The following is a 25,747-nucleotide window of genomic DNA, read 5'->3' on the forward strand; positions in this document are numbered from 1 at the left end:
CTGGAGAGCATCACTTTGTTTTTCTGTCAATGAAAAGAAGAATATAGTAACTATGTATGAAGTCCATGTAGAGGCACTGCGTTTCAATATTAAGTATCAGTGTGAGATAAGATTTTTCAAAATAATAGTCACGATATTTGTTTAATTTGATAGTCACGTGTATTTAAATTGTAGTAAGTATCTACATTAGTTCAGAGTTTATTGCTGGGTGTGGCCATACTGTAGATAGAGCTCTTTCTTGTACTGTGCCCTTAGGTTCCCCCTTTGTAATAATTGCAGTGGTTCTTCAAATCATACATGCGGTAAATAATGCGGTCGTGGCACGGAATATCTACTAGCTGAAGAAGAGTTACTGTCAAAGTAAAATGTGTAATCACAGTGCCTATACTGCTATCTCTCGACACAGGCTTAAAACTTTTGAACCACAGTTTTGAAAATTTGACCCATATTCTTAGCTTGATATGAGTTAAAGTGTAAAATACTAATATTGGCGCCATCTAGCCGAGCACCCCCAAAGGTGTAAAGCCATCTAAGCCACCGTACCTTTTTCTTTATAGTTCTGAGTTTGGCCGTTTTCTTCCTATCTGTCTATACGGAGTTATATAATTGTCTTCCCCTGTTGTAAATAGCAATAGTAACAATAGTTGTGGAGTATACAGATGTATGCGACTAAATAAATGTACAAATGTGTTCTGTGACACAAACATTTAAGACATCAAATAAAGTTTAACGAAGCTTGTTCAGTTGTTTTATTGGGCATATTCTATTATATTTACGATCGAATGCAAAAGTATCTCCAAATGTGGTGTTACCATAGGTACAATATTTTGTGTTGTAGAATTAATTTGCCAGTGTAAAATACTAACGCAACAAAGAGTTTGCACATTTTTGTCAATATTTTTGTAGGTAAGTGCGTACTATACTTTGTCAAACAAGTGTGTCAGTAAACAAGAACAAACTATAAAAATACAACTGTATTTGTATATCGGCAGCAATATTGTGGGCATGGCAATCACATTGAATTTTAAGCGTAGCGAGGGATTTCGATAATAGTAGGTATTGAAATGTTAACGCCCAAGATGTAAATTATTAATTATGTGACAGACATTTAAAGGTATGCAAACTCGTTGCGTTAATATTCTGTACTGACAACAAAGTTCTCGAACAGAAAATTGTCAGTTTGCTCCCTCGTAGAAAAAAAACAAAGTCCCTTTTTGTGTGGGTGAGGTAAAAAACTAATTTCCGCCTTATACAAATCATTATTATTATCATAATACAAATCATTTATTCTTGATAAATATAAACAATACAAACACATATTTAATAGTTGTGTTTGTATGTCATTGAAATGAAAACATTGGCACAAAAAAGATAGGAATTTCAATTGCAGTTTAATGGATTTAACATGTTCAAGCTATTTTGTCAATGTGAATGAGGAGACACACTGACATGTTATCCCGCCGGGCACTGACATTTTAGGCGGCGCCTGTACGTAAGTGTAATAATGGGCATGTCATTGTCGTTCATATGTGTGAGAGAGAGAAAAATATATCTTCTTCTCACTCTCACGTATTAAATTCTTTGTCTGTGCAATGGACTTATAAGGTGGCGCCATCTGTCACAAGCTTCGAGTGTGCCTCCTCATTGAATTTCAATGCAAACCCCTTGTATACTAGTGTCTGTACAGAAAGTGAGGAGTCGTGAGTCGTGGAATGTATTAGACCCCATACATTTCACGACTCTTCACTTTCCGGTCAGACTCTATGAATGGCGGCTCTGTAGGAGAAAAAAAAATTCAATTTAAGTATTTTGTAAAATGTGTAAATGTGTGTGTTGATCCGTAAGCGTGGTTTAGAAGCAACTTGAGATTGGGTGACGTGTATATACCTCCTATAATTTGTGGCGTTTATTTCATAATGTGTGGAGCTAGCATTATGTGACGTGTAGATGTCGGTTTCACAAAAATAACGCTTGTCAATAAAGCTTCATTGCTGCTAAAATTCGTTTAATAATAGTCTTTATCGACCATCACCAGTGTAACCTCAACTTACGGTTCAAAAGTTAGAGGGGTTAGAGGTTTTTTAAACTTTTGGAGCGATTATTTCCGAAAATATTAACAAAATCAAAAATGAGTTTCAGAAACCCCTATTTATTTTTAAATACCTATCCAACAATATATTACACGTTAGGATTGGAAGGAAATATAAAATCACTCCCCACTTTACGTGTAGGGGAGGTACCCTAATAAAACATTTTTTTCCACTTTTTATTTTACCACTTAGTCGGCGTGATTGATATACATATTGGTACCAAATTTCAGCTTTCTAGTGCTAACGGTCATTGAGATTATCCGCGGACGGACGCACGGACGGACAGACATGGCGAAACTATAAGGGTTCCTAGTTGACTACGGAAAAAGAAGAAACTGACTGACTGACTGACATATCAACGCACAGCCAAAACCGATGATTCTAGAGATTCCAAATTTGGCATGTAAGTAGGTTCCTTATAAGGTGTAGAGGAGCACTAAGAAAGGATTTTTCAAAATTCGGCTACAAAGGGATTGAAATGGGGGGTCCAAAGTTTGAACAATACAATATTAGTACCTACGAGGGCGAAGCCGCGGGAAAAACTAGTTAGGGACTTTTTAACTGACATGTTATCCTTAGAAGTATTAATTTTCTTAACTCCACAGTCAAACATAAATATAACACAGTTTTGTGGAGCACTGTATATTTATATACCTTTGGTTGTAATAATTAAATAATAAAAATAATAAATAAATATTTATTATTTCACAAACAAGGACTAGAATCGTTTATGTATTTCTATTTAAACTCGTTAATTATAGGTATGTACTTAGTTCATAATCTGAATCAGTTTTATTGTTATGAGGCCTTGGGACATAATTAAAAAAAAAAAATGTTTTCATAACATATTTTTTTTTTATACTACGGCGGTGGCAAACAAGCATACGGTCCGCCTGATGTAAAGCGGTCACCGTAACCTAATCCAAATGCAGAGTCAAAGTATTCAATGCAGATGCGGACAAAGTTCTAAAAATATATACCTACAACCTTAATAATGTATAAGCAATAAAGTCGTGCATACATATTTTTGCCACTTTGTTCGCATCTATATTTAAAACCTTGTTTGTAACTTTGTGAACAATAGTTATAATGTTCAACTACTATGTTATACTGTGTTATGTTTATGTGTGTACTTAAACAATACACGATCAAGGGCGCTTAACTGGAAACAATATTAAAACGCATTCATAAGATTATGCACATATAGATATTATGTGGAGTTTGATTATAGGCACTGTTACTAAGGGATATTTATTTATGGTAAATATTAAATTTGTTATTAAAAATCACCAACTAAAATAATCATGATCACCAAGAATTATTTTGCGATTTTCGTAGATTAAAAAAAATGCAAAGTATAAACTAAAACAAAACAATCATAAAACTGGTTTTAAAAGTGAAATGTACAATGTGTGTTTAAAAGTGTAATAAGCTTCATTGATTACATTAGCAGGTGTAACGTAAAACTAACATACCCAACAAACCGCCCTCACGATTACATGGGGTCTCTGAATGAAGGCCTGAGGGTCAAACGCGCCCCCAGCTTTCCCACCGCCGTACGCACCAGTCGAATCCATTGTAGCACTTCTTTTGTTTCCTTCAATATCTTCCACACCAACCCTTAACGTCCATTAAAGGCTCAAAGACAATATGACCTCCCGAACTCCGAAAACCATCGAATTATCGATCGCGCAGACAACATTCGCTAGACGTATGACATCAGGAAAATCTACAACAACTCTGTTCTCTGTGGTTACGCTCGGACATCGATCGGTCACGGCGCGCGCTCATTGGTCGGAAACGTAGCTGTCAAGTGATTGGCCAATCGTGGGGCGGTAAACAAAGGTTTTCAGGAAAGCGGCAGTGAATGAAAATGTAGGCTGCGGTCGACAAAGATTGTACTACTTCAGTTTTCCAAGATAGGGATGGTGTAATTTGGGTAAGTTAAGTTTATCGGTTTTTCTCAGGCTATCTTCGTATAATCGTAGGTGATTTTAGTACAATTTTTTACTTGGTCATGTCGATATTTTTTGCTCTTCAGAAATTGGAATACTTAATTGACTTGGGAAAATCAGTTTACTGACTTTATTAATTCATTACAACTATTACAACTCTACTATTATTAACGCCTGTATAAAAATCGTACCGCTTTTGTTTTTTATCCGATATTCATGTACTAAGTATTGTGCTGAGTGCAGATCGTTCTTAAATTAAACGTTGAGATAGAGCTGAAATTCTACGGCCGCATTTAAAGTTTTGCCTAAAATTTTAGCGTACGGTTTAAATACAGACTAGACGGTTACCTACAACGGCTACAATAGTGCGTTTTCACATTATCAGATCCGATGTCGGATATATGACCGATATCCCATACATTCAACGCCATCTTTGATTTTTGCCTTTGAAATCCTTCCAACATACGATATCGGAGTGCTCCATGAACAAGGGGTCAATGATCATCATCATTGACCCCTTGTTCCTCAGTGATCCATGTGTCCAATAAACGCGCACACGTGGCAATCTAAAAATATGTCGATTAACTACTTGGAAGCAGGAATCCCCCTGTCAGGATTGCCCCACTGTACCTAGTATAAGTAGGTTTTGATTACTTGTTTTACTTACTTCAGGTAACTATTTTAGACGTTCGTGAACTGGAAGCGGTGGCGGCCTAGTGGTTGACGCCAGCCTTCAAACCGGAGGTTGCGGTTTCATCGCCACGCTCTTACCAAGTTTTTCGGAACTTCATACACCTACATCATCATCGTTAATACTATTCAGTTTCATCGTTTATTCTGATCACACTGATCATACTAAACAACGTTTACTATGGGGCCAACCCGGAAATCACGAAATGCAATCTGTTTTTTTTTTCGATTTCGCTCATAGTAAGTGACTACATAATAATAAATATTATTGTCTCGTGAAAGCCGAGAAGGACAAGTCCAGTAAGTACCTAGACTTGGCTCACGAGATAACCGCCATGTGGGATGTTGATTCAACGATCATTGTTCCGATAGTCGTTTCAGCGAACGGTCTCATAGCGAAGAGTCTCGACTCTCGACCAACATCTTAAGAGACTCTCGCTAGGTGGATGGATCAAGGGCCAGATGCAGAAGGCGGTGATCTTGGACACGGCGCGGATATTCCGACGTACAGTTTTATATAATGTGTTTATATATTTTGTATTGTTTTGTAAGTGGTTTTGTATTTTACTTTTTTATAATCACATTATAAAATACCCTAGCCTAAGAGTTAAAATAAATAAAGAGAATAAATAATATTATTGTATAATACTCACCTCTCGGCATATGGTAAAACAGATCACGTACCAATTGGCTTTTACAGTCTGGCAAAAAAAAAAAAGAGTACAAATGAATGAGGGCGCCACCGTCTATGTAGACCGTTTTGCATGTGGCAAGTATTGAGTCACTTTTGTAGAACAGTAAGTGTTGAACAGACAGTAGGCGGTAGGTAGACTTATGAAGAAAAATGACTCTGTGAAGATCCTTAAATTTCAGAGGAAGCTGTTGTAGGGGCATTCCACGAGAATGTCGCTTACGACATGTAATTCTTCTAATACTTCTGAAGACGCTAAGAAAGCAAAGTTGTGACTGACAACCTTTCATGACTTGTTTAACCAATTGGCAGTATTTTCTCGAGCTTTACGGATTTGTTGATATAGCTGCCATACAAGGCAAAATCATGTCAAAAACATGCAAAATCAAGGAAAAAAACAAAAGGTAAATAAATACTCACACTATAGAATATTACAAATATATTTATTCAAATAAGAACTCAACTATTAAATAAGAATGTAATAAGCTGCTCAGAACAAGGCGTTCGGTTGCCGTCACTTTTAATTTTGACTAGTTCGACGCAGAACATGTTGAAAGTAAATTGTGAAAAAATCAAAAGAACTTACTCCTGTAACAGGTCTAGCACCTTCCAGTTATTGAATAAAGTATAGTTTAGCCACTAAAAGTTTAAAAATATAAACCCATGGATTTATTAGGTATATTTTCGAAAAATTCAGAAAATTATGGAGTAAAGGGATGGATAACTTCCCGAAAAATATATAAAACATTAACTAGAATTCCCACTTGTTCATTATCCTTCTTTTTCAGCGAAAATCTAAACTTTTAGTGGAGAAACCACATTGTATATTGACCACAGACAAGATACTAATAAAAGTACCTAGGTACACAAGGTTCAGATAATCAAGTATCAGGTTAGAATCTTACTTTTAAACAATCGAGGTTTCGTTCTATCATCAAATAAGTTATTAGCTTATTAGACATGTACTCTGGCATATGAACTTGTTAGTAGAAAAAGGCGGCAATCAAAAAAAATACGGGAAGAGTCGTAGAGAGTCCCAAGAAAATTGGTTTGGCGCCTTTTGCTACTGACACGTTGGGTGTGTTTTAGTACATTTTTCCAAGATTTCTTATTATCTGGCCACATTAACAGATATTGTGACGGCTAAACAAGGGTTACACTTCTATCTTATCATAGGCAGGTATACAAAACTTCTAAATACGAGCTGTTATTAAAGAAGACTGAATTATAAATGTAGAAACACTGATTCATATTACAGATATTTACAGAGTTAAGCTTAATGCGTACTTCATATTGCGCTACGTTTTAGTATGAAAGTTATTTTGTTTTAAACGTACACGATGTTAGTATCACGAGTATCTAATAGGTAAGGCAGTGTTAGACATAACTATATCGACTACTGTAGTGATGCGACAACGGCCATAAAAACCGATAAACCGATGCCTTTGTCACATCACTAATGTTGTGAAAACTACCTTCGATTACCTATTTATTTTATTGTATGGCCGCTAGATATCACGTTCTATGTGGACATGGAACAGTTACAAAGTACAGGAGATCGTATTTTTTTGGTAGTAGTATTTTTAATTTTGTATACAAACGTAAGAAACATGTTCAGGAGTTCTTTTAGATCATATCGAAAGCTGAAACTGTGTTGCCAAAGCAGTAGGTTTTAAAAAATTAGGAAGTGTAAAGCGAATGAGCATGTCCATGTATACAGAGGTTGTGTTATACAATTACTATGAGGTCTATCGCTATTTTATACGAATGTCTATGATACATTTTGTCATTATAATAATCCCTAATGTCACTCTATCAACTAGTGCTAATATTTTGTATAAATTCTAACTAATAAATCCTACATCATACCCAAGTACTCTACAATTTTATTGTACATGGAAATCTAGCTACTGGATAATATTTTGTATCTATTATGTCATAATTTAAGTAAAACAATATTTACAAAAATAGACACTTTCATCTGTTTTTGGATTCGTCTATATCTAATTTTCAATGAAACGAAACACATATATGTATTTTTAAATGTTAAACAAGGAACTATCGTTAATTAATTTAAATACATAATAAAAAACAATATAAACACACAATATTAAATAAAAATGGGAGGAGACTTTTATAAGTTTTATTTACAGTTCGGCAAACAGGCCTTAAAGAAAATTAATATGAGTAATCTATTTTAATCAACTACTGCGCAGTTCGCAGTGTTAAAGATCGTATTTTATAACGCAATAAATTACAGTTCATAACATATAATATTTTTTGTAGAAAAGTAATAATGTATTGTAATACAGGCAGGTAGTGATTTATTTTGATTACACAAATATATACCTATTGGCAAGATGCGATTTCGTGATAAGTAAGTAAAGAAATATTCGTATCTACTGATGTAATTATTGCCGATGTAAATTATGTTTTTAGCTCCAATTAACAAAATAGAAAAACAATCCCAATTCATTACATTGACCTAGACAGCAAATCTTTGGAATTCAATTTAACATATTTCCAATTTCATTCAAATTCAATTCATATTGTAGAAAATCTAGAAACCCGCGAATCATTTAATTTTTTTTAGTAAATCAAAAAACATTATCGGTTTATAGACACATCTCTATTATTTTTACGAATCGGTAAGACCTTGACGTTTCTCTTCTTCAAGCATGGCGTCTAATTCGTCCGTCAGGTTGGCCAACATGTTGCCAATATCGTTGAGTACATCTACTGGCTCTGTACTTTTTCCCTCGTCTTTCTCCGGGAGTGTGTGTGGTGTGGTCGGTTTGATGTCAGGGTTTCTCGGCGGGAGGTTGGTAAGCCCGATGCCCGTTCGGCCGTAGTCGACCGTGTGCGGTCGGCCGGCGATTTGGCCGCGGTTCTGCTTTATCGTACCCGCGTTCTCGTTCGCGAATGGAATGCTGTCCGATTCTGTACTCGAACTCGACTGTGAAAGAAAAGATTTGCTTTTAGTTAAAAATAAAAGCTTATTTAGGAATAGGAGAAATTTTTAAGACAGGTAGTTAAATGAAAAGTTTTAAAACTTGTTCAGACAGATAATAATTATTTAAAGATGATTTTAGTTTTGGCAATATTAAAATATTTATGGAATAGTTGAACTGGCTAAAACTTTAGTATGCCACCTGCTTCACCTTTGTGTTTGATTAACACTGAAACTGTAAGTAACGGTGCCTGAAGCTGTAGATAACCACTCGAATCGGTTATACCTTAGAGATGGCCAGAGGGCGCCACAAGTCCTCGTATAGTAAATTACTCATACGGGAGACAGTATCGACCCAGCACACCAGGGTCGGCCGAGAGGATGTCTATCTTTTGGTAGGTTACCAAAATACTGACCTTAAAGCTAGCGTCGGAGCCGGTGCGGCACTTGTCGTCGTCGTAGCACCGCCGCGGGCTGGCGGGCGCGGGCGGCGGCGGCAGCAGCCCCGCGCCCTCCACGTCCAGCGACACGGACAGCGAGTCCGAGCTGGGGTAGGCCGGCAGGCTCAGCGGCAGGCTCTTCTCCGGGTGGATCTCCACCGTCGTCTGTCCGAAGCGGCTGAACGGCGCGTACTGGGAGGACTGCCGCTTCGGCGGCTCCGGCGGCGGCTTCCGGGCCACGTGCGGACTCGCGCCGTACGCCACGCGCTGCAACCGCGCGGAGTACGCGATCTCGTCGTACGTGTAGTCGGGCGACTTCTCCCTGTAGGCGGGCGTGGCGGCTATCTTGGCGACGGGCCGCGGGCGCACGAGCCCCCGCGGACGGGGCAGAGTCCCGCCGCCCTCGTAGCTGTCGTTGGTGGGAGTGATGTCTCCGTCGTCGTACGAGCGGCGCCACTGCCCCGCGCCGTAGTAGAAGCCTTCGGGGGAGAACGTCGTGTGCGAGGACCGCTCCGACGGGTCTTCGAGACTTTCTAGAGATTTCCCGCGAGGGTGACGGATCTGGAAGGTTTTGAAGTTTTGCGTTAGTTTGAATTGAGACGTTGATGTGTCCGCTCGCATGTGTGACGACATAGATAATTAAAATATTTACGTATAAAAATATTACTTTGTATTAAATTTTACTGCCGATTTAGTAACTTCACATGCTATTAATTCAATATTTTGGTACTCATAATGTTAATATTATCGATCACATATAATTAAATATTATGTAATTAAATTAATATTCATGCTTTTATTTGCTTAATAAAATATTAGTTACCGAGCAAGCTATAATTAGATACTAAATAAATTTTAGGTAAATATACTAAGTACTTATTATTTATTAACAAATCTTAGTTTCACTAGTGTGAAAACACAAAACACACAGTAGCACACATCGAAAACGCAGCGTTCTCAATTACAGAAAAAAAACGGGTGCACGTAAAAGCCGGGTGCCGGTGCATCGAGAACAAACTTGTGCCAAAGGAGGTTGTCTCATACCTGAATGGGGACCAAATCTGTGCCACATAGGGGCGTCGGTAGGGCGTCAAAGGTAAGGTCGGGAGGTTTATGGTAACTCCGCTCATGTGTCTGCCAAGGCTGGTAATGCAGCTCCCTCGGATATAAATCCTTTAGCCGATTATGTCCAAGGTGCATGGTGTTTGAAAGAAAAGAAAACAAAACATTCACATGCTGCTTCGGGCTGTGGTATGGTGGATGCAGCGGAATGGTGGGACTGGCTGAACACAACCCCGCGATCGTTCTAAAACCATTCGAGTTTTGACATTCGAAATTTAAATGTTTTACTTTTAATCGCGGAGCCGTTTAGTTTCCAGCCAGTGACGACAAATGGCGATGGACATAGACTTCTAGAAGTCCAAGCGAAATGATAATGACAATTCGGAACGCATAGGGAAAAATGTAATTTTGTCATTTATTTCATTGAAGATCCAAGCCAATTGAGTCCGATTGGACGTATTTTCCCATAATGTCTCCACATCTATTGGCTTAGCAAAGGAAAATTCCAGCTTTGTGCTAGATATGGTTTACACTGAGCTAACAGCTAAAGCTTTGTTTCGCTCAAAAAATAACACATTTAGTAATTTGGTTAAATTGATAAATAATTGAAACTACATAAAAACGCTTTAGGTTAAAATAAGCGTCGTTAGTATAAAATTGTCAGAAAAATTAAGCATTAAAATATTAATTAGAAAGTTTAAAATTCTGTTAATTTCTTGTAAATTCAAGCCAATCATCAAGATGAGCGATGGATGAAATGAAAATGTCAATGTGAGATAAAATAATTCAAAATATAAAATAAAATGTTAAAAAAATTAACAGTTGATTTGAAGTGATGCTTTTCAATATTTTTTTCTAGTAAGTAAGAAATAGAAAACTCTATGATTTCTATGATCGTTTAGAAAAAAGCTGACGTTAGTCTTCTAGTTCTATTTTTGAAATTTAAGTATTTACCACAGAACGTCTGCCATCGTAAAAGTTAAGGAGCTATTAGAGTCTAGTTCTAAAACATCACTACAAACACATTAAAAAAGTAAAGTTGTCTATGGTACTGACCTGTCCGGGCTGTATTCTGGTAAAGTCCAAGGACCCTTGGTTGCTGATGCTCCTCTTTCCTGCCCTAATATCTTTTACTCTTTTGATGGCCAGGAGGATTTTCTTTTGGTGTCCGAGACGAACTATGCCCATGTCTTCTAGATCCTGAAATAATAAATCAATATCGGTTAACTAATTGTTCCAAGATGTACCAACGCAATATACAATTATACATATGCAAATGTAATGCATAATGCATGCTTAGTTTTTAACACCCCGATTAAGTGGATAGAGGAACAATATTTTTTTTTAGGTTTTTGAGTTTTTTTTTGTAAATATTCTTACCTCCCAAGCCAGTTGCGTGACGTCATGGACCGTGCGATACCCCTGCGCCACGAGCGCGGGCCCGTACTCCTCCAGCCTTAGCAGCCGCAGCCATTCTTCTAAAGAACCCTGGAATAAAACACACGCCAATGTAACGCCATCTTTACACGGGAGGTAGCAGTAGTTTAAGAGAACTGATAAAAGATGGCGCTGTAACCGTTCCGAGTGAACGTTGCTGAAAAAATCATCTGTTAAGATATTATTAAGTAGTCGCCTAGGGATTCTAGGGAACCATCCATCTATGGCTTTCCACCAGAGAAAGGCAGAGAAGATGATCCACGAACTTTTTTTAGAATTTCAGATGACAGGCGCAAATGAGACATCTCTTTTTTTATTTAATTTATTGTCAAGTAGTAGCCACATTATTATGCACTGAAAAAAATGTCACAGGTACACAATTCAAAGAAACTGACCAAGCCATCACGTGTCTAGAGGACCCGAAGCGAAGCTGCGTGTTCCGCTTACGTAGTTCATTCCCTGATCACCTAACTGCCCACCAAAGAGCTTCTTAGTCACTTTTTCTTTAGTAAGTGACAGCTACTTCAGTTTCTAAGTAGTCGATATTTAGGGCAAGGACAGACCAAGGCACGAGAGTTAACGGTTCTTGTAGATGTAGACGTGAGATAATGAGATAACAGTGCGGTAATTAGATAAAACGACGCATGGTATAATTATCTCCTTAAAGGGCAGTTTAACGGATTCCTGACAGATAAGTATCAATCGGTATAGGAGAGGAATGTCGTTGGTATTTTTATGTATAAATAAGTCTATCAAATACTGGTGATCGTTTTTGCTTTTTCTGAGAAGCAGTTAATGTTCCATGGTCATGGTTTAGGAGTTAGGTTAGGTACGTAGTTGGGAATGTTTTAGATTTCGGCGCAATCTTGTGAGGAGCATCATCAATGCATTAATAGAGACATAAGAGAAAAAACATACCTCACATTCACAATAAACATGTAAAATATTAGCTCTTTTTTGGACTAGTTGCTGGGACTAAGGAAAGAACGCAAAGGAAACGGACTTAATCTTACCTATAAATTGCAGTTTGGAAGATCTGATGGTTCTTTAGTAAATTTGCAGTTCTTAGGATGCAAGGTCTAGGACTAACTCCAACTTACCGGTATATAATCAGGAAGGTTGTCCGGCACGTTCAGGTTAGCCAGCTCTGCCTTTAACCGCTTCCTATGGTTTGGTTTCTTGATGCCCACCGCCGTGAGGTCCTCGGGGGTCATCCTGGTGACCGTGGGCAGGTCGTAGCCAGCTTCGATGAAGAGGCGAGCGTATTCTTCCATCTGCAGGTCTGCTAGCCAGGCGTGGATGATGTCGGGGTCCTGAAAGGGTTAATATTTAGTATTTTGGCGACCGACTGGCCTGACCGACGGTGTTTTGGAGTTTTTACCCTAGAAAAAGAGTAAGTTTTGAAAAACTTGACCTTTATGGCTGGTGCTTTTGAGTGCTCGCTCGTGGCGAACGTCGCGTAGTTCGAAACTTCTGTTTTAGTATGAATTTATAATGGAGATTTGGAGCAGAAAATACTTAGCTAGCTTTTTGGCTATCTAAAACACACTGCAGTCTCAACCAGAAATGCAAAGCAAAAAACGCTAGGTATACTCTGACTGTTCCGACCGTAAGTACCACGACCTTTGTACGACTAGTTTTGATCCTAAATTGATCTATAGTTGATCAACTGAATTGCAATTTTACGAGTCTTGTTAGAAAAACTTTCTTTAGTTAGAGAAATCCTGAATTCCAATAAAAAATCTTTGACCAATCACAAGATTTTGTCGTTTATACCATTGATAACAATACTTACAGGAAGTCCCTGAGCGATCATAGCTCTAACTCGGTCAGCAGTGTCTCCACAGTGACAAGCCGCGTGGTGATGGTGTGGCATCCGGCCTGACGCACGTCCGCTGTCCAGCGATGCTGAAGAGTGCCTGGATCCGGATCCGGCCGAGCCGGAGGAAGAACCTGGGCTGTCACGACCGGGACTCTGGAATGGGATACAATTCTGTTAAAACATGTGTCACTGTCAAGGTAGCAATACGACTGAATACAAATTGACATGGCGATCAACATTGTTATTATCGCGTCCGGTAACGATGAACAGTCAAAATATCGACAAGTAACATTAGCCTAATAAGTTTCAGAGTTATTTTTGGGAGCACTGTGTTTTCATGAAGTTCCAAGTGAGAAAACAATAGAAAAAAGTTAATCAGATGAAGGCCTTATAAACAATTACCTGGAAATTTGTTAGTTAGACCATGAAATATTGATAATGAAACTACAGTAATTAAAGGACGAAAGTTCTACGCAAACAGCCTCAGAGGCAGAGCATCGCCTTCCTTATTTATTTGAACTTATTCTTACCTGCGTCATGTCAATCCCCTGGTCATCACTAAGTGCTAGCTGATGGTGATAGTACACCGCCGCCTTATGCGTGAGGGGCTGCGACGGCGGGGGGAAGGTGAACGTGCCCCCGCCCGCAGGGCTCTTGCCCAGGCTCCCGCTGGCGCCCGAGACACCGGAGACTCCGGACACGGTGCTGCCGTAATCGGAGTGGTCATCTGGAAATTGGAAAGGGAAGAATTTATTAGTGACTGGTTTAGCTTTCTGAAGAGTGTTGATGAGTCAATGCCACCGGAATACAAATGGACTAAAATTGAATAATATAAATGGACAGAATTGATGGAAAAGGTTACGTTTTTTTTAATTATGTGTAACTGTACTATGTAAAAACTCAACATAAACAAAAGAGAATGGAATATTTGTACTACTAGGTAGGTGTACTCAATATAAATGGCTGTATTAAAGTCTTCTTCAAAATACAAAGTGACCTTGCAAAAACAAATAACAGCATTCTGTAAATCCTTTAACATTTTTGCCAGACCCCTTATTTGTCGTAAATACTCTACAGAGAAAACATAAAATTACAACCGCGAGACACAGCCAAAAAACACGTCCGTCACAAAAGGTAAAGTATGACCATTACCCGTCCGCATTTTAGGACTCCCGCCACAATTAAGGGCTAGACTCAGAATGATTGGATGCCTGCGGGCTTGACAGTTTTGGCGAATACGTCCCTTGAGTGTAAAATTTCAAATTAGAACCCCGAAAAGCTTTAGAAATTTCGGTCTCATTTCAGTGTATGCTTTAGGGAAAAGTTTTTTATTATTCTAGACCAGACTTTGTGTTTTATGGGCGTAATCTGTTTGTAATGTTTCAAATGTTTGCAAGTACAGAGTTTTATAAGCGAACGTAATTTATTGGTAAAAAGTTGAAGTATACACCGTTACATACATTAACCCGTAAATAAGTCCGAAGAGTTGTGTGCGCAAGGTTAGGCCAAATGTATCTTCAATTCTTCACTTAGGCCTAAGTTTTTTAGGTAGAATTTCTGTCTCACCTCAGTCACCTGACGTGTGTCGCGGACTGAACGAGACGCACTTAGATCTCTCTACTTCTATATCTGATGACTCTGACTCACCTCGAGTGTGGGACGGTGTGTCAGGCGGTTGTGGATACGGTTGTTCCTCGCACGAAGCGTATCCCTGCGAACCGAAGGACGAGCCGGAGTGTCGGTGTTGCGGGCTGAACGCGTCGCCGGGCACGGCGGGCGGCGGGACGCGCTTCGCCGTGGCCGTTTTGCCGGCGGCGGCGCCGCCGCGCGACATTCCGCCCACTGAAACAAAAGAGGCATTTGTGAATATAAAGTAAAACTAAGCAAAATATTTGTAAATTATTGTCTTTTGTATTGAAGAGGTACACTACATTTATAAACATTTTATAAATATATTATAGAATTCTAATACACATAATTGCTACATTTCTAAAAACACTTCATGATTGACATGTGACGTCTTGCTAGGTAAGAGTACTTCGAATTTAGGCACGAGCTTAGGCTCAGCAAATAACAACGTCGAGTACAAAATACACCTACACATAAAATATCCTGAAATTCCTGAACGCGAAAATAAAGTCTTCAAATATTTATGTCACGCACTCACGCACGCCTCCAGTTTTGACGTCGGTCGCGTTCCAAAATAAACGTTAATTAAATTACTTTTATAATTCGGTGTGACCAGGACACGCGTAAAGGGACGATTTGTTAATGTTAATGATGTCAGCACAAATTAGCTATGGCACTATTTTAGTACAGTATAATTTGGTTCGGTAATCCAACCATTTTATTTTTAATTAGCATAGAGAAGAGAGTATGACATTTTTCTACGGAAGTAGCCTATTTCAGTATCCTATTTCAAGTTGTTACTACATTACGTTAGCAATCTGTAAACATGTTCGAAAACTAAATAACGTCCTGATTAAAATAATTAGGCAGTCATAAGTAGCATTTCCTGGGTTTAGTAGATTCTTACATTATTGTATAAAAAAATCACCCATGTAAAAATACATTGTAAGTTGTAACTTGTAACATTGTAATATATTGTATTCCAAAGCTCACCCCGTTATGAAAATTACACGCTATTAAGCTTAATAAATTCCCTCCCACTGATAGCGTACCTCGTTATCGTTATCTTACTCTGGCACATCTTGGGCGTTCCCGATAATCCCTGTGTTCCTCTCGCTTACCAGGACAACCACTAATTTGACCAGTATAAAAGTTACTTTAGAAACAATTCAGCTCAGGCCTATAATATTCCAATGCTGAGTGCAGAGCAGATCTCTCTTGCGCGAAAGAGCTCGGGTTATGGACCTCACATCTAGCCAAATGCAATTGGGTACAGATATTTCACATAGGTATTTACTAAGTACGTGGTAGTTTGTGGCGAATATCAATAATTAATTCAATCTTGTACCTACATTTCTGCTAATTGTATAAATGCGATAACCTCTGTCAATCTGCCTCTTCACCAATTGACCGCTGATTGATTAGGTTAGTTATTTTATTTATTTTTTATAAGTCATAATCATCCTCATAATGGTTCTCAGTATCATTATTATACTAGTTTTCCCTACCGTACGGCTCTTATCCATTATGAATACGAACAGGCCCTGCCCAGGGTGCGAGTGCGTGCACTAATGAACCAAAATCGCATCAATCATGTTCGAGCCGACCGATCGCCCGATCAATCGCCCAACTAATTGCGTGCCCAATCGATAACGCTAATGATCCGCCAAAATCGCTGCTTTAAAAGCTGAGAACTAAGCGCTTTTCTCGGAAAACAATGCGAAAACAATAGGTTCTTTATTCTGTAAATAAGCGATAAATTGGAAAATAATTAGGTTACTTTTCAGGGTTATTTACGAAGCAGCGACGGATTATGAGTGGGAAATAACTAAATGGGTGGCTATATTTAGTGATAAAAACCTTACTAACAGGGCATATTACTATTATAAAACATTTGTCTCTAACTGTTGTACCTTCACCACACATATATTCCTTCCATTAAATTATGTCACATCACATTTAGAGTTTTTGGAAAGTAAGAGTTCTGAGTGAAGCAAACGAAGCCCAAGCAAAAACTAGTGTTTAACCATGTACAGTGAAATTTTATGGCAAATATGATTTTATGATTGCCGGCTCTCTTTACCGACGGGTTTATGTGAGCAATTACACGCACGCAATCATCAATATTTAAGAGGTTGATTTAATAATAAAAATAAAGTTATACACAGACATGCAACAATGGCTCGTGTACCTACACGGCTCTTGGTTCGCGGAGCTGCGTTTAGTTTATTGATAAATAAAGATATTAAACTTAAAATACGAGTAGAGTTTATTGTTTTGTTTCATGTGTTTTGTGATGAAATTGGTAGGATGTACAATAGTAATTGATGAGTTTGTCCGTGTCAGGTTTGTAAAATGTATTCCCGACAAATTATATAATTGGTAGGAAATCGGACCTGGCGCTAGGCCGGGAAAACGCTAGGTTGATGAAGAAGACCTTTCGTATAATCGTTGCCTTACCCAAGACAGAAGCCTTCTTGAGCTTACTGTGGGATTTAGACAATCTGTGTAAGTGTGCAAATATATACGGAAGCCAAGCTAATAAATAACTAATAAGTAAATTCTGCTGACTGTGCACAAAATGATTAAATTGCACTAACAAAATAGTATCTATCACTAAATTTTGTTAAAGACATCCAGGTCCATTCCATCCATTCCGGTCCATCCAGCAGTCCATTAGGCTTTCGGAACAACTTTTACATTTTCGTAACAAAGATACGAACGTCATTCCAAATAGCCCGTCCCACAAAATCTTCTATGACCGGGCATCTTTTATGACCGGGCTAACTGACACACATGCCAAATTAGATCAAACTACTCAATTAACTTACCTCCTTCTGTGACCTCGTAAAACTTGTGACCAAGAACCAAGATCAATTTGCCCCAAGACATAAAGCCAACATCGTAACTACTTAAACCGAAAACTGCCTAACGATCCGCATAAAGCTAAGTATAGACATTCGCTTTTCATAAAGTTTAGCCCACTGGCCAAAGATCCGATATAAACCTGGCTTGGCTTAGCCAATGACTCTTATGAATCTAGAGATCAAGATACATAAGCCATCTAGATATACAAGGGATCTAGTATGAAACTGTTTGTAAATAGAAATAGGCCGTTGAGTCCGTTATAATCCGTTTGCTTGACAAAGATGAGTCGAACTTAAGTGAGTCTTGGAGATCCGTAATAACTACATCAGGCCTAAATGATGGTTACTCTTAAATGTATGTTAGGTAGAAAGAGAGGCCACTACGTATATGAACATTAACATGAGTGAAAAAGAAGCAGATGAGGAAAAAAAATCGTGACACTTTCGAGCCTCACAGTGTCTGCTAGTTTGTACCAAAACATGGTTAGCGGACTTGAAAGTACTAAAGTACAGTGGGCGGTAATAATACGGCGAGCGAATATAATTATCTTGGAATTTAAAAAAAAACAAATAATTTCTGAATTCACTACTTCCAATAACATTCGACAAAATTTCGTTCTTCGTTACACTTTTAATACGCAGCGCATATAGCGCAGATCTTTAAAAACAACTAAACAACTATGTGTATAGGAGTCTGTTTATTTTGAATGATCTGCACGTTCGACTTGATAAGCTATAGGAACCAAACCTCAGGTGTCACCCAGGGTTCACACTTCGGGCTCATAATCTTTTAAGCACGGCCTACTTTCTTTTATCACCTGCTTTCAAGGATATTACTCGGATTATGATGGCGTTTGATAGATGCTTTTGACACGGGCATTATGAGTTTTACGAGGGTAAATTAGTGGTGGAATTAAAGATTTCAGTACAGTTCGATAAGGTGCCCAAACTTGGCGTTAGAATTTATTGTTTTGTTTGTGTTGGTCATCATCATCAGGGTTCTTAAAACCCTTATCATAGGTATTTTATTACGTATTTTTATTACATTTGTCAATTTGAGCCTAGTTTAGTTTACCTACTATTATATTCAAATCCGTACGTATTATTTCTTTCTCTATTCACTATCCTTTTATTCAATTTACCTGTGATCGAAATTACCTATATTATTTCCTACCTCATAACAATCTACAGAAAATAATGTTTAACGTAGGTATGATATTTACCTAACGACAAACTTACATCATTTCCTTATTTTGGTTAGCACCTGGTTTAGTTGGAACATGTTTGTTGGCACTGGTGTTTAGCATATTTTAGTTTTACGCTAAACGGTTTTAGTCACTTTTAGCACATTTGTAAAAGGTTTGGTGGCCTTCAGATATTACCAAGTGTTGTGAACTTACTAAAGGCATACACAGACACACCATAATCAGCTTTCGTAAAAGTGCGCTGCAGTGTGGATGCAACTTAAGATATGGATGATATTAAACACTGAGGAAACGTCATTTCTCATTTCTGATTCAGAAATAATTTTTAATTGAAAATGTTATTATATACCGACAGTAAAATATTTAATCGAAATAATTCCATTAAATCAACACGAAGGTTATAGGTACATAATTATCGATTGCGTACCTACAAAGCGTTAAGATAGTTGTTAACAACTTTATATTAACATTGTAAATCACCTGTAGTTGCCAGGAAGTCATTTGCAATTAAACAGATAAATATCGTCAATATTATGTTATTTATAAAACCACCACACCGCAAACCAGCGAACATAAATACTAACTGCCGGTGCCCATGTCCATTAGATTAAAGATTGTTCATGATCTTGACACCCGTCGCAGCATTTAATATAATAACACCAATAACCCTCCGCTAAACGGTAGCGTGTCTGCTTCGCAATAAATATGTGCCTATCTGCTAATTAAAGACAATTAGAGCGCCATTACGGATACTATTACAAACTTGTCTCGCTATCAACGAGTTAAAAACACACTCCAAACTACACTCTAAACTCAAAAAGCTTAGATTTAAATTTTAACGTCCCCGCGTAATGGAAAATCATGTTAGAACGGATAAACGCCATCTAGAGGCGGTGAGTTGAATCAATTAAGCGATCGACATCGCGTGGGCTCGCAACTCAAATTCCGACGCCATTTTAAAATTATGCGGCGCCGTTCATAAACAAATGCATGTTTATTTTAAAATCGTGTATTCAAATTGTGAGGGATTATTATGTTTATGCCACGATCATGTAGTTTAATAATACGTGAGCGGAATATCAAAGGTTGTTACTGTTATGTATTGTTTATTGACGTAATAATGGTTTTAGTAAAGGGTTTGTTGAGCTGAGCCGCAGCCACCCAAGCGGTCGTATTAACATTATTTACTATGAATTATTACTGTTGCGAAGGCAATAATGTGAAATAATGAACACAGCTGGATGCTGATAGACCGTATTGTCTTGTAATATTGAGCTTTAGGAATGTTGTTATTATAACCATGTGTCCTCTTATTAGGTATTGTACCTATTCATTTATTGTAGTGAAAAGATACCTGTCCGCAAAGTTATATGATGGGATTGAACTATTCAACTTTAGCTTATTTATATAATGTTGTGTTATTTACTTCTATTATGACTATTATGAGACTACAAGAATGCTCTTTAACTAAAATGGTCTTAGATTAAAGGTGTAAAAAGTAACGTTAACCCCGATTCATATTCATACCCCGCTTTTTTCTTTTTTCGTATCCGCTTTGTTACAACGTTCATTTTCAGCGGCGCGCAGCGTAAACTGAGATATTCTTTTCGCAATAAAAAAAGAATATCTCAGTTTAAACAAAGAAATGTTTGCCCGAAACACAATAGCTAAAGGGGCAATTAGTGGCCTAGCCTGTGCAAACAATTATCCATTATACGGGATTCTTTGTTTAACGAAAAAATATGTTGACGAAACGCGGCTTGCACGAAACGGAACGGCGGCTGAGAGTGAGAAAAAATAACATTGTTTATGGTATTATTTTTTTAAGAATTTTGACAAGCTTGCTAGCACAACACTAATTAAGTAATGAGTAAATTGGTACATATAGTCTGTCAAACAATTTTGTCAGTAGCAGAATACGTCAAATTAGATATGGGGAAAAACTTATGCATATGCATCTACATTTTTAACGCTTCCTTCTGACTCAAATGGCTGAACCGACTATAGTTGTCCCTTAGCAGTCTTTATTAAAAAGCTACCATAATAAGTCTTCATAATTAAGAAATGTATCATTTGGATTAAGAATCATAAATATCATAATACAATTCCCTTACGTTTTAATGGCTCTCTTGCACTATAAAGCTAATTTACTTTAATTGGCTAACAACACATCCCGCTTTACAAAAGGTTATTTTGTTACTAAATTCCAACTTTAAGTTTTGTTACTTTAAGGTCTACATTAGAAGATGTTACATTTATGTTTGCGTTTGAAATAATGATATTAATTGCGATAGCAGTCTTAAGTCGGACAGTTATAGTCATAAACGCGTGTACTTAGCTACAAAATGTTGTAGTTTGTTAGTTTTTTTTTTATTGGTCATAAAAAGCATTATAAACAGTAGTTACATACCTAAGTACATGTTAAAAATATGTAAAATGAAAAGAAGGCATAGATATTGTTACATATAGACTAGGAAAAAAACCCTTTCTTCATTACGAAGAAAAGTTAAAACGGCATCAGTGGAAGTTGTAGAAAGCTTCGAAGTTTGGACAGTTCTCGAGTTTTTTTAGGAAATGATTAAACATTCCTATCCATGTGAGAATTTTGCAATTTAGGAATAGTTAATAACTAAAAGAAAACCGACCTAACCGAATTTTTAAAAGCAGAAAAACAATCTAATGGATATAATGAAACATATTTTTTAGTGATGGGTAAAATTGGGTTTCCAAACTACGCATTTGTTGTGAAATAGGCTAGTTTCCTATACTTAAAATAAAATATTTTATGCAGTGCACGAAATAAAGCACCACATAATTAGAAGAAAAATACGGACAGTAGTTATGTTTGAACATAATTTCTATTTAACGAGTCAAAAAGAAAGATATAATACAAATGAATTGACCGTGACGTCACTCCTCAGTATGTCATAGTAATTCCAATATTAGCAAATCGTTTTAAAAAGAAGATAATTTGACTAGAGTAGGAAACTAGGCTATTATTGTTTCTTTTTTTATAATCACTCAAATCATCATCACAGTAGCGTTCTACTGATGCAACAATTGTCTATGGCACCATACGTTCCGTGAGTGAAAACAAAGGGCCCATGACAATTAACCGGTCATTGGGGGCAGCTAATCGCTCCGACGTCTTGCGCAAGTTGAGACGCCATTACCATCCATTTATTACGTGAGACGGTTTTTTCCGGTTTTTGACGACACAGAGTAGGAGCGCAGGAAAATAATAAATATATGACCAGATCGTGTTTAATACCTACAATACCTACATAAGAAGGCAATAATCAATATACGTGTTAGTTTTACTTTCTGAAACCATATTGAGACATGAAAATTTCCTAACCAGTTTTTCCAAAGTATTATTGTGATGATCACATCACATGTAGAAAATAACTATAGAGACCAAGACCGTATAAATAATAACTTTGATATGTTCGAGTGTCATTGGAGTTTATAATTATAAGTGGCACCACCTTCTCCCTTAACCTTCTTACGTAATATATGAACGGAGCCTGAATGAAGTGTCTAGTAATGCGTGCTTTAAGTAAGTGTGTGACTGTGTGATAGTCATAAGAGTGAGAGGTCATTAGAGAAATGTTTTTTTTTTATGTCATGCTTAGCGTCACCTTTGTTCTAAATTAGTTTAACAAAACCTATTACTACAAAATAGTAGGTTAATTATTAATAATTAAAATTCAAGAGAAGAAACACGATATGTGTAGTACTGCATTATATAATGTACGAAACATACTACAATTAATTAAATAAGTAAATAATAGATGGTTTATTATACTATAAATAATGCGTGTGACATTTACAAATTACATAACAAAGAGCCGAACCCATTACAATAGCATCAGAAACTGTCAACTCATAGATCATAGACTAATGCCAAAACAATAAAAACAGATATTATCGGACCTCACACAATTACTCATTGTTTTAATTTTTGACAGGCGCATAGACTATACGATGTTTTTTTATTAAGCTACAATATTATGCAAACTCGGTAACTTTTACCATCGGGCTAAACCAGAAATGAAAAATATACTCTCAATTGGAAAGGGATTTTAGAGGTAGTTAGTCCTTAGTCCCATATGTAAGCCCGCAATCTGCATTCACATGGCAAAAATTAAATATGTAGCTGCTAAGTATACCTTTTTTCATAGTTGTCTTTTAAAAACTACAAATTTTCATTAGCCCTCTCTTAAGCAACAAGCGACATTTTTTTATAATTTATATATTTCGGCCGATATTATACTATACTCTGTCAAAGAAGTCTGTCAGTAAATAAGAACAAAGAAAACTATATGCATCTTTTTCTTTAGGGTGCTAGAGAAAAGGATACCTATAGTTTTCTTTGTTCTTATTTACTGACAGACTTGTTTGACAGAGTATATCAAAAATATATCACAGAATATGAATCATAATTGTTATTACACTATATGAGTCCTATCTATGAAAACATTTATATTTAGGTATATGTATGATCGTCTAATTTCGTCCTTTTTAGTAGTTATTTACTTCCAATGATTTTTTTTCATATGACACTAATGAAATCGTCTTCAAGGGTCTCTGGGTTTAATTACATCAATTTATACGTCTCATGCGATCCCTAGTGGGCAACTCGTTAAACTCGGGGGCCGGAGGGGACCCTTGGTAAAACCAGATAAAATGCAGGGAATTGCACGAGATTTGGAAGGGTTTCGGTTGATGCTTTCTGAGACATGTATGTATTATTTTCGTTTGTTGTGGGAAAAATCAATAATAGTGTCTGTTGGTGGTTTTGTCAGTTTAGCTGAAAAGTGAGTATTGCTTTCAGTATTATGGTATTATATCGTGTGGCCCCTGCAGCAAAAGAAAAAAAATAAACTGTAGGCTATACTTCTTATACTGACCAACATTTTATTCAGCGGCTTTTAAAAATATTGGTCAGTTTAAGGAGTATATAGTCTACAGTTGAAGTTTTTGCTTTTGTTACAGGCCCAACCTGTATAAGGTTTATGTACTTATGTAGTAGGTATTTACACGTGTACTGGCTAATATGTATATTGTTATCTACCTACCGTTGTTATAACCCACCTACCTAATAATTATATAAGCATTTGGTATAACCAGCAAGTTACAAACGAGTATTCGCAAACATTTATCTATGAACAGCATCAAAAAAAAAGTATGTAACAATAACAAGCAAACATAATGAGGAGTAGTATTATATTACTTCATTTGTAGTAAGTCTATAAAGCAAAATTAAATCAAAAAAAAAAACAAGAAAAATGTATATTATGTAATAAGTATATTGTCTCGTTTCAAATTGTCACAAGTTAAAAAAAAAACATTAAAAAATTTATAGATACAATAAAGAAGTGTGTTCGGGTATCTTACAGAAGCAGATCGTCTCGTTGGACGACCCACTCGTTGCTATCCACCCATCGATCTATCCCATCGCAGCGTCAGCAGTCAAACATTATGTCTAAATACTGTTGAGACGGGAATACACTTTTTGTATTTATTTATCACTGAGGTTCGAACGCGCGGACACCGTGGTGCGAGCGTAGAGTTGGCAGCCGTAGCCATTGAGCCAACGAGTGGCGTAGGTATGTTGACGAAAATCCGTATCAGTTCGTTAACGCGAACGCAGCGCCACCTATCTTAATATTTATTATCATCATGGACAAAATTAGTTTCAGCAGCCAAAATTACAGTTAAATCAACCTATCTCAAAAACTATAAGAGATACTTTGATCAAACCAAAAATCGTTGAAAGAGTTAATTAGCATGCATCACCTCTATTTTTTTTTATTTCGTTTTGAAGCATTAATACCTCCTTATCATTTTAAAAGACCTTTCCATTGATACCCCAAAAAGCCGTTACATAATTAAGTCATGTTCACACGACATCGCCACTTGATTTCCTGTCACACGCATTTTGCTAATTTGCTTACGTGCACGCGATGTCAATTACAAATTAAAATCTGTCCACCACTAAACAAACTTGAATTCGACACTGAACACCCTTCCTTGAAAGTTTCTTACGCACAGACCGAACATAATTTTCGCAAACTCGTATAACACTTTGGTTATCGTTCGAAATTCAAACTTTATCAGCTTGTTCGCAAGTTTGTTTTGTAGATTGGCGGAGTCGAGAGTGATACGGTGTCGAGAAATCGATAGTAATGTCTCAGGCCCCTATCTCAGATCGCGCGATAAACGTGAGACCCAAGGAAGTGAAACAAAATTTAATTCTCGAATGGACGTTCGCGTCCGTTGGAGTTGACAGTTACTTTCCCTGCTCCATACTGGGGGTTCGACCCGTTTTGAAACTAAAAGCGTAAGGTATAAACGGTTTGTGAATTTTTGATGACTTTCTATTAGAATATTTAGACGGGTTTGAGGTATGGGAGACTTGGGAGTTTCAGATTTTCCTTTTTTCATTTCTGTTGCATACCTGTTTGATACATTTTAGGTGGCTAGGAATAATTCTTGCGGCGTTAATATGACCGCGTTTTTATCGCCTAGCGCAAGTAATAGAAACACTAGTTATTATCTACATTGTGTAATAACTTTGCTTGTATTCATAAATACTATGCAAGAATAGGTATTTAATTTATTTCATAGCACACTGAATACAACAACATACATGGCACTATTTACTAATATAGGTACGATACTAAACATGCAGGTATTTATCACATTACGTGGAACGCACCCGCAGTTCAAATGGAAGATCAAATAATAATGTCAGTATAGACTCAAGACGAAACCATTGTAAAGTCCGGTTTCAGTTACATCTACACACTTACACGAGCAAAGATAGCTGATCACGGCTCTAATATTATGAGCATAAAGCGCGTTCATATATTTTTGTTTTGGAAATCGTGTAGATGTAATTGA

At 37.1% G+C, this 25,747-nt stretch overlaps 2 protein-coding genes across 4 annotated transcripts in view; both read right to left on the reverse strand.

The window, feature by feature from the left end:
* Positions 1-3,806, reverse strand: part of LOC125233159 (synaptogyrin) — a 29,023-nt gene extending 25,217 nt beyond the window's left edge. Inside the window, exon 1 of the mRNA XM_048139047.1 lies at positions 3,566-3,806. Coding sequence (XP_047995004.1) covers positions 3,566-3,667 — 102 coding nt within the window. The 5' untranslated portion in view covers positions 3,668-3,806. The remainder of the gene's footprint in view (positions 1-3,565) is intronic.
* A 2,044-nt stretch (positions 3,807-5,850) lies between these two features.
* LOC125233140 (caskin-2) overlaps positions 5,851-25,747 on the reverse strand; it is a 235,905-nt gene continuing 216,008 nt past the window's right edge. For 2 of the 3 annotated variants that reach the window (XM_048139013.1, XM_048139015.1), the window contains 9 exons: positions 14,785-14,979; positions 13,668-13,864; positions 13,111-13,290; positions 12,416-12,628; positions 11,259-11,366; positions 10,935-11,078; positions 9,861-9,989; positions 8,793-9,377; positions 5,851-8,382 (listed from right to left, as the gene is read on the reverse strand). In XM_048139013.1, coding sequence (XP_047994970.1) covers positions 8,065-8,382; positions 8,793-9,377; positions 9,861-9,989; positions 10,935-11,078; positions 11,259-11,366; positions 12,416-12,628; positions 13,111-13,290; positions 13,668-13,864; positions 14,785-14,979 — 2,069 coding nt within the window. In that variant the 3' untranslated portion in view covers positions 5,851-8,064. The remainder of the gene's footprint in view (positions 8,383-8,792; positions 9,378-9,860; positions 9,990-10,934; positions 11,079-11,258; positions 11,367-12,415; positions 12,629-13,110; positions 13,291-13,667; positions 13,865-14,784; positions 14,980-25,747) is intronic. The other variant, XM_048139014.1, reaches the window with a different exon arrangement.

This window comes from Leguminivora glycinivorella, chromosome 14 (assembly GCF_023078275.1).
Source record: "Leguminivora glycinivorella isolate SPB_JAAS2020 chromosome 14, LegGlyc_1.1, whole genome shotgun sequence".
NCBI classification, from domain to species: domain Eukaryota; kingdom Metazoa; phylum Arthropoda; class Insecta; order Lepidoptera; family Tortricidae; genus Leguminivora; species Leguminivora glycinivorella.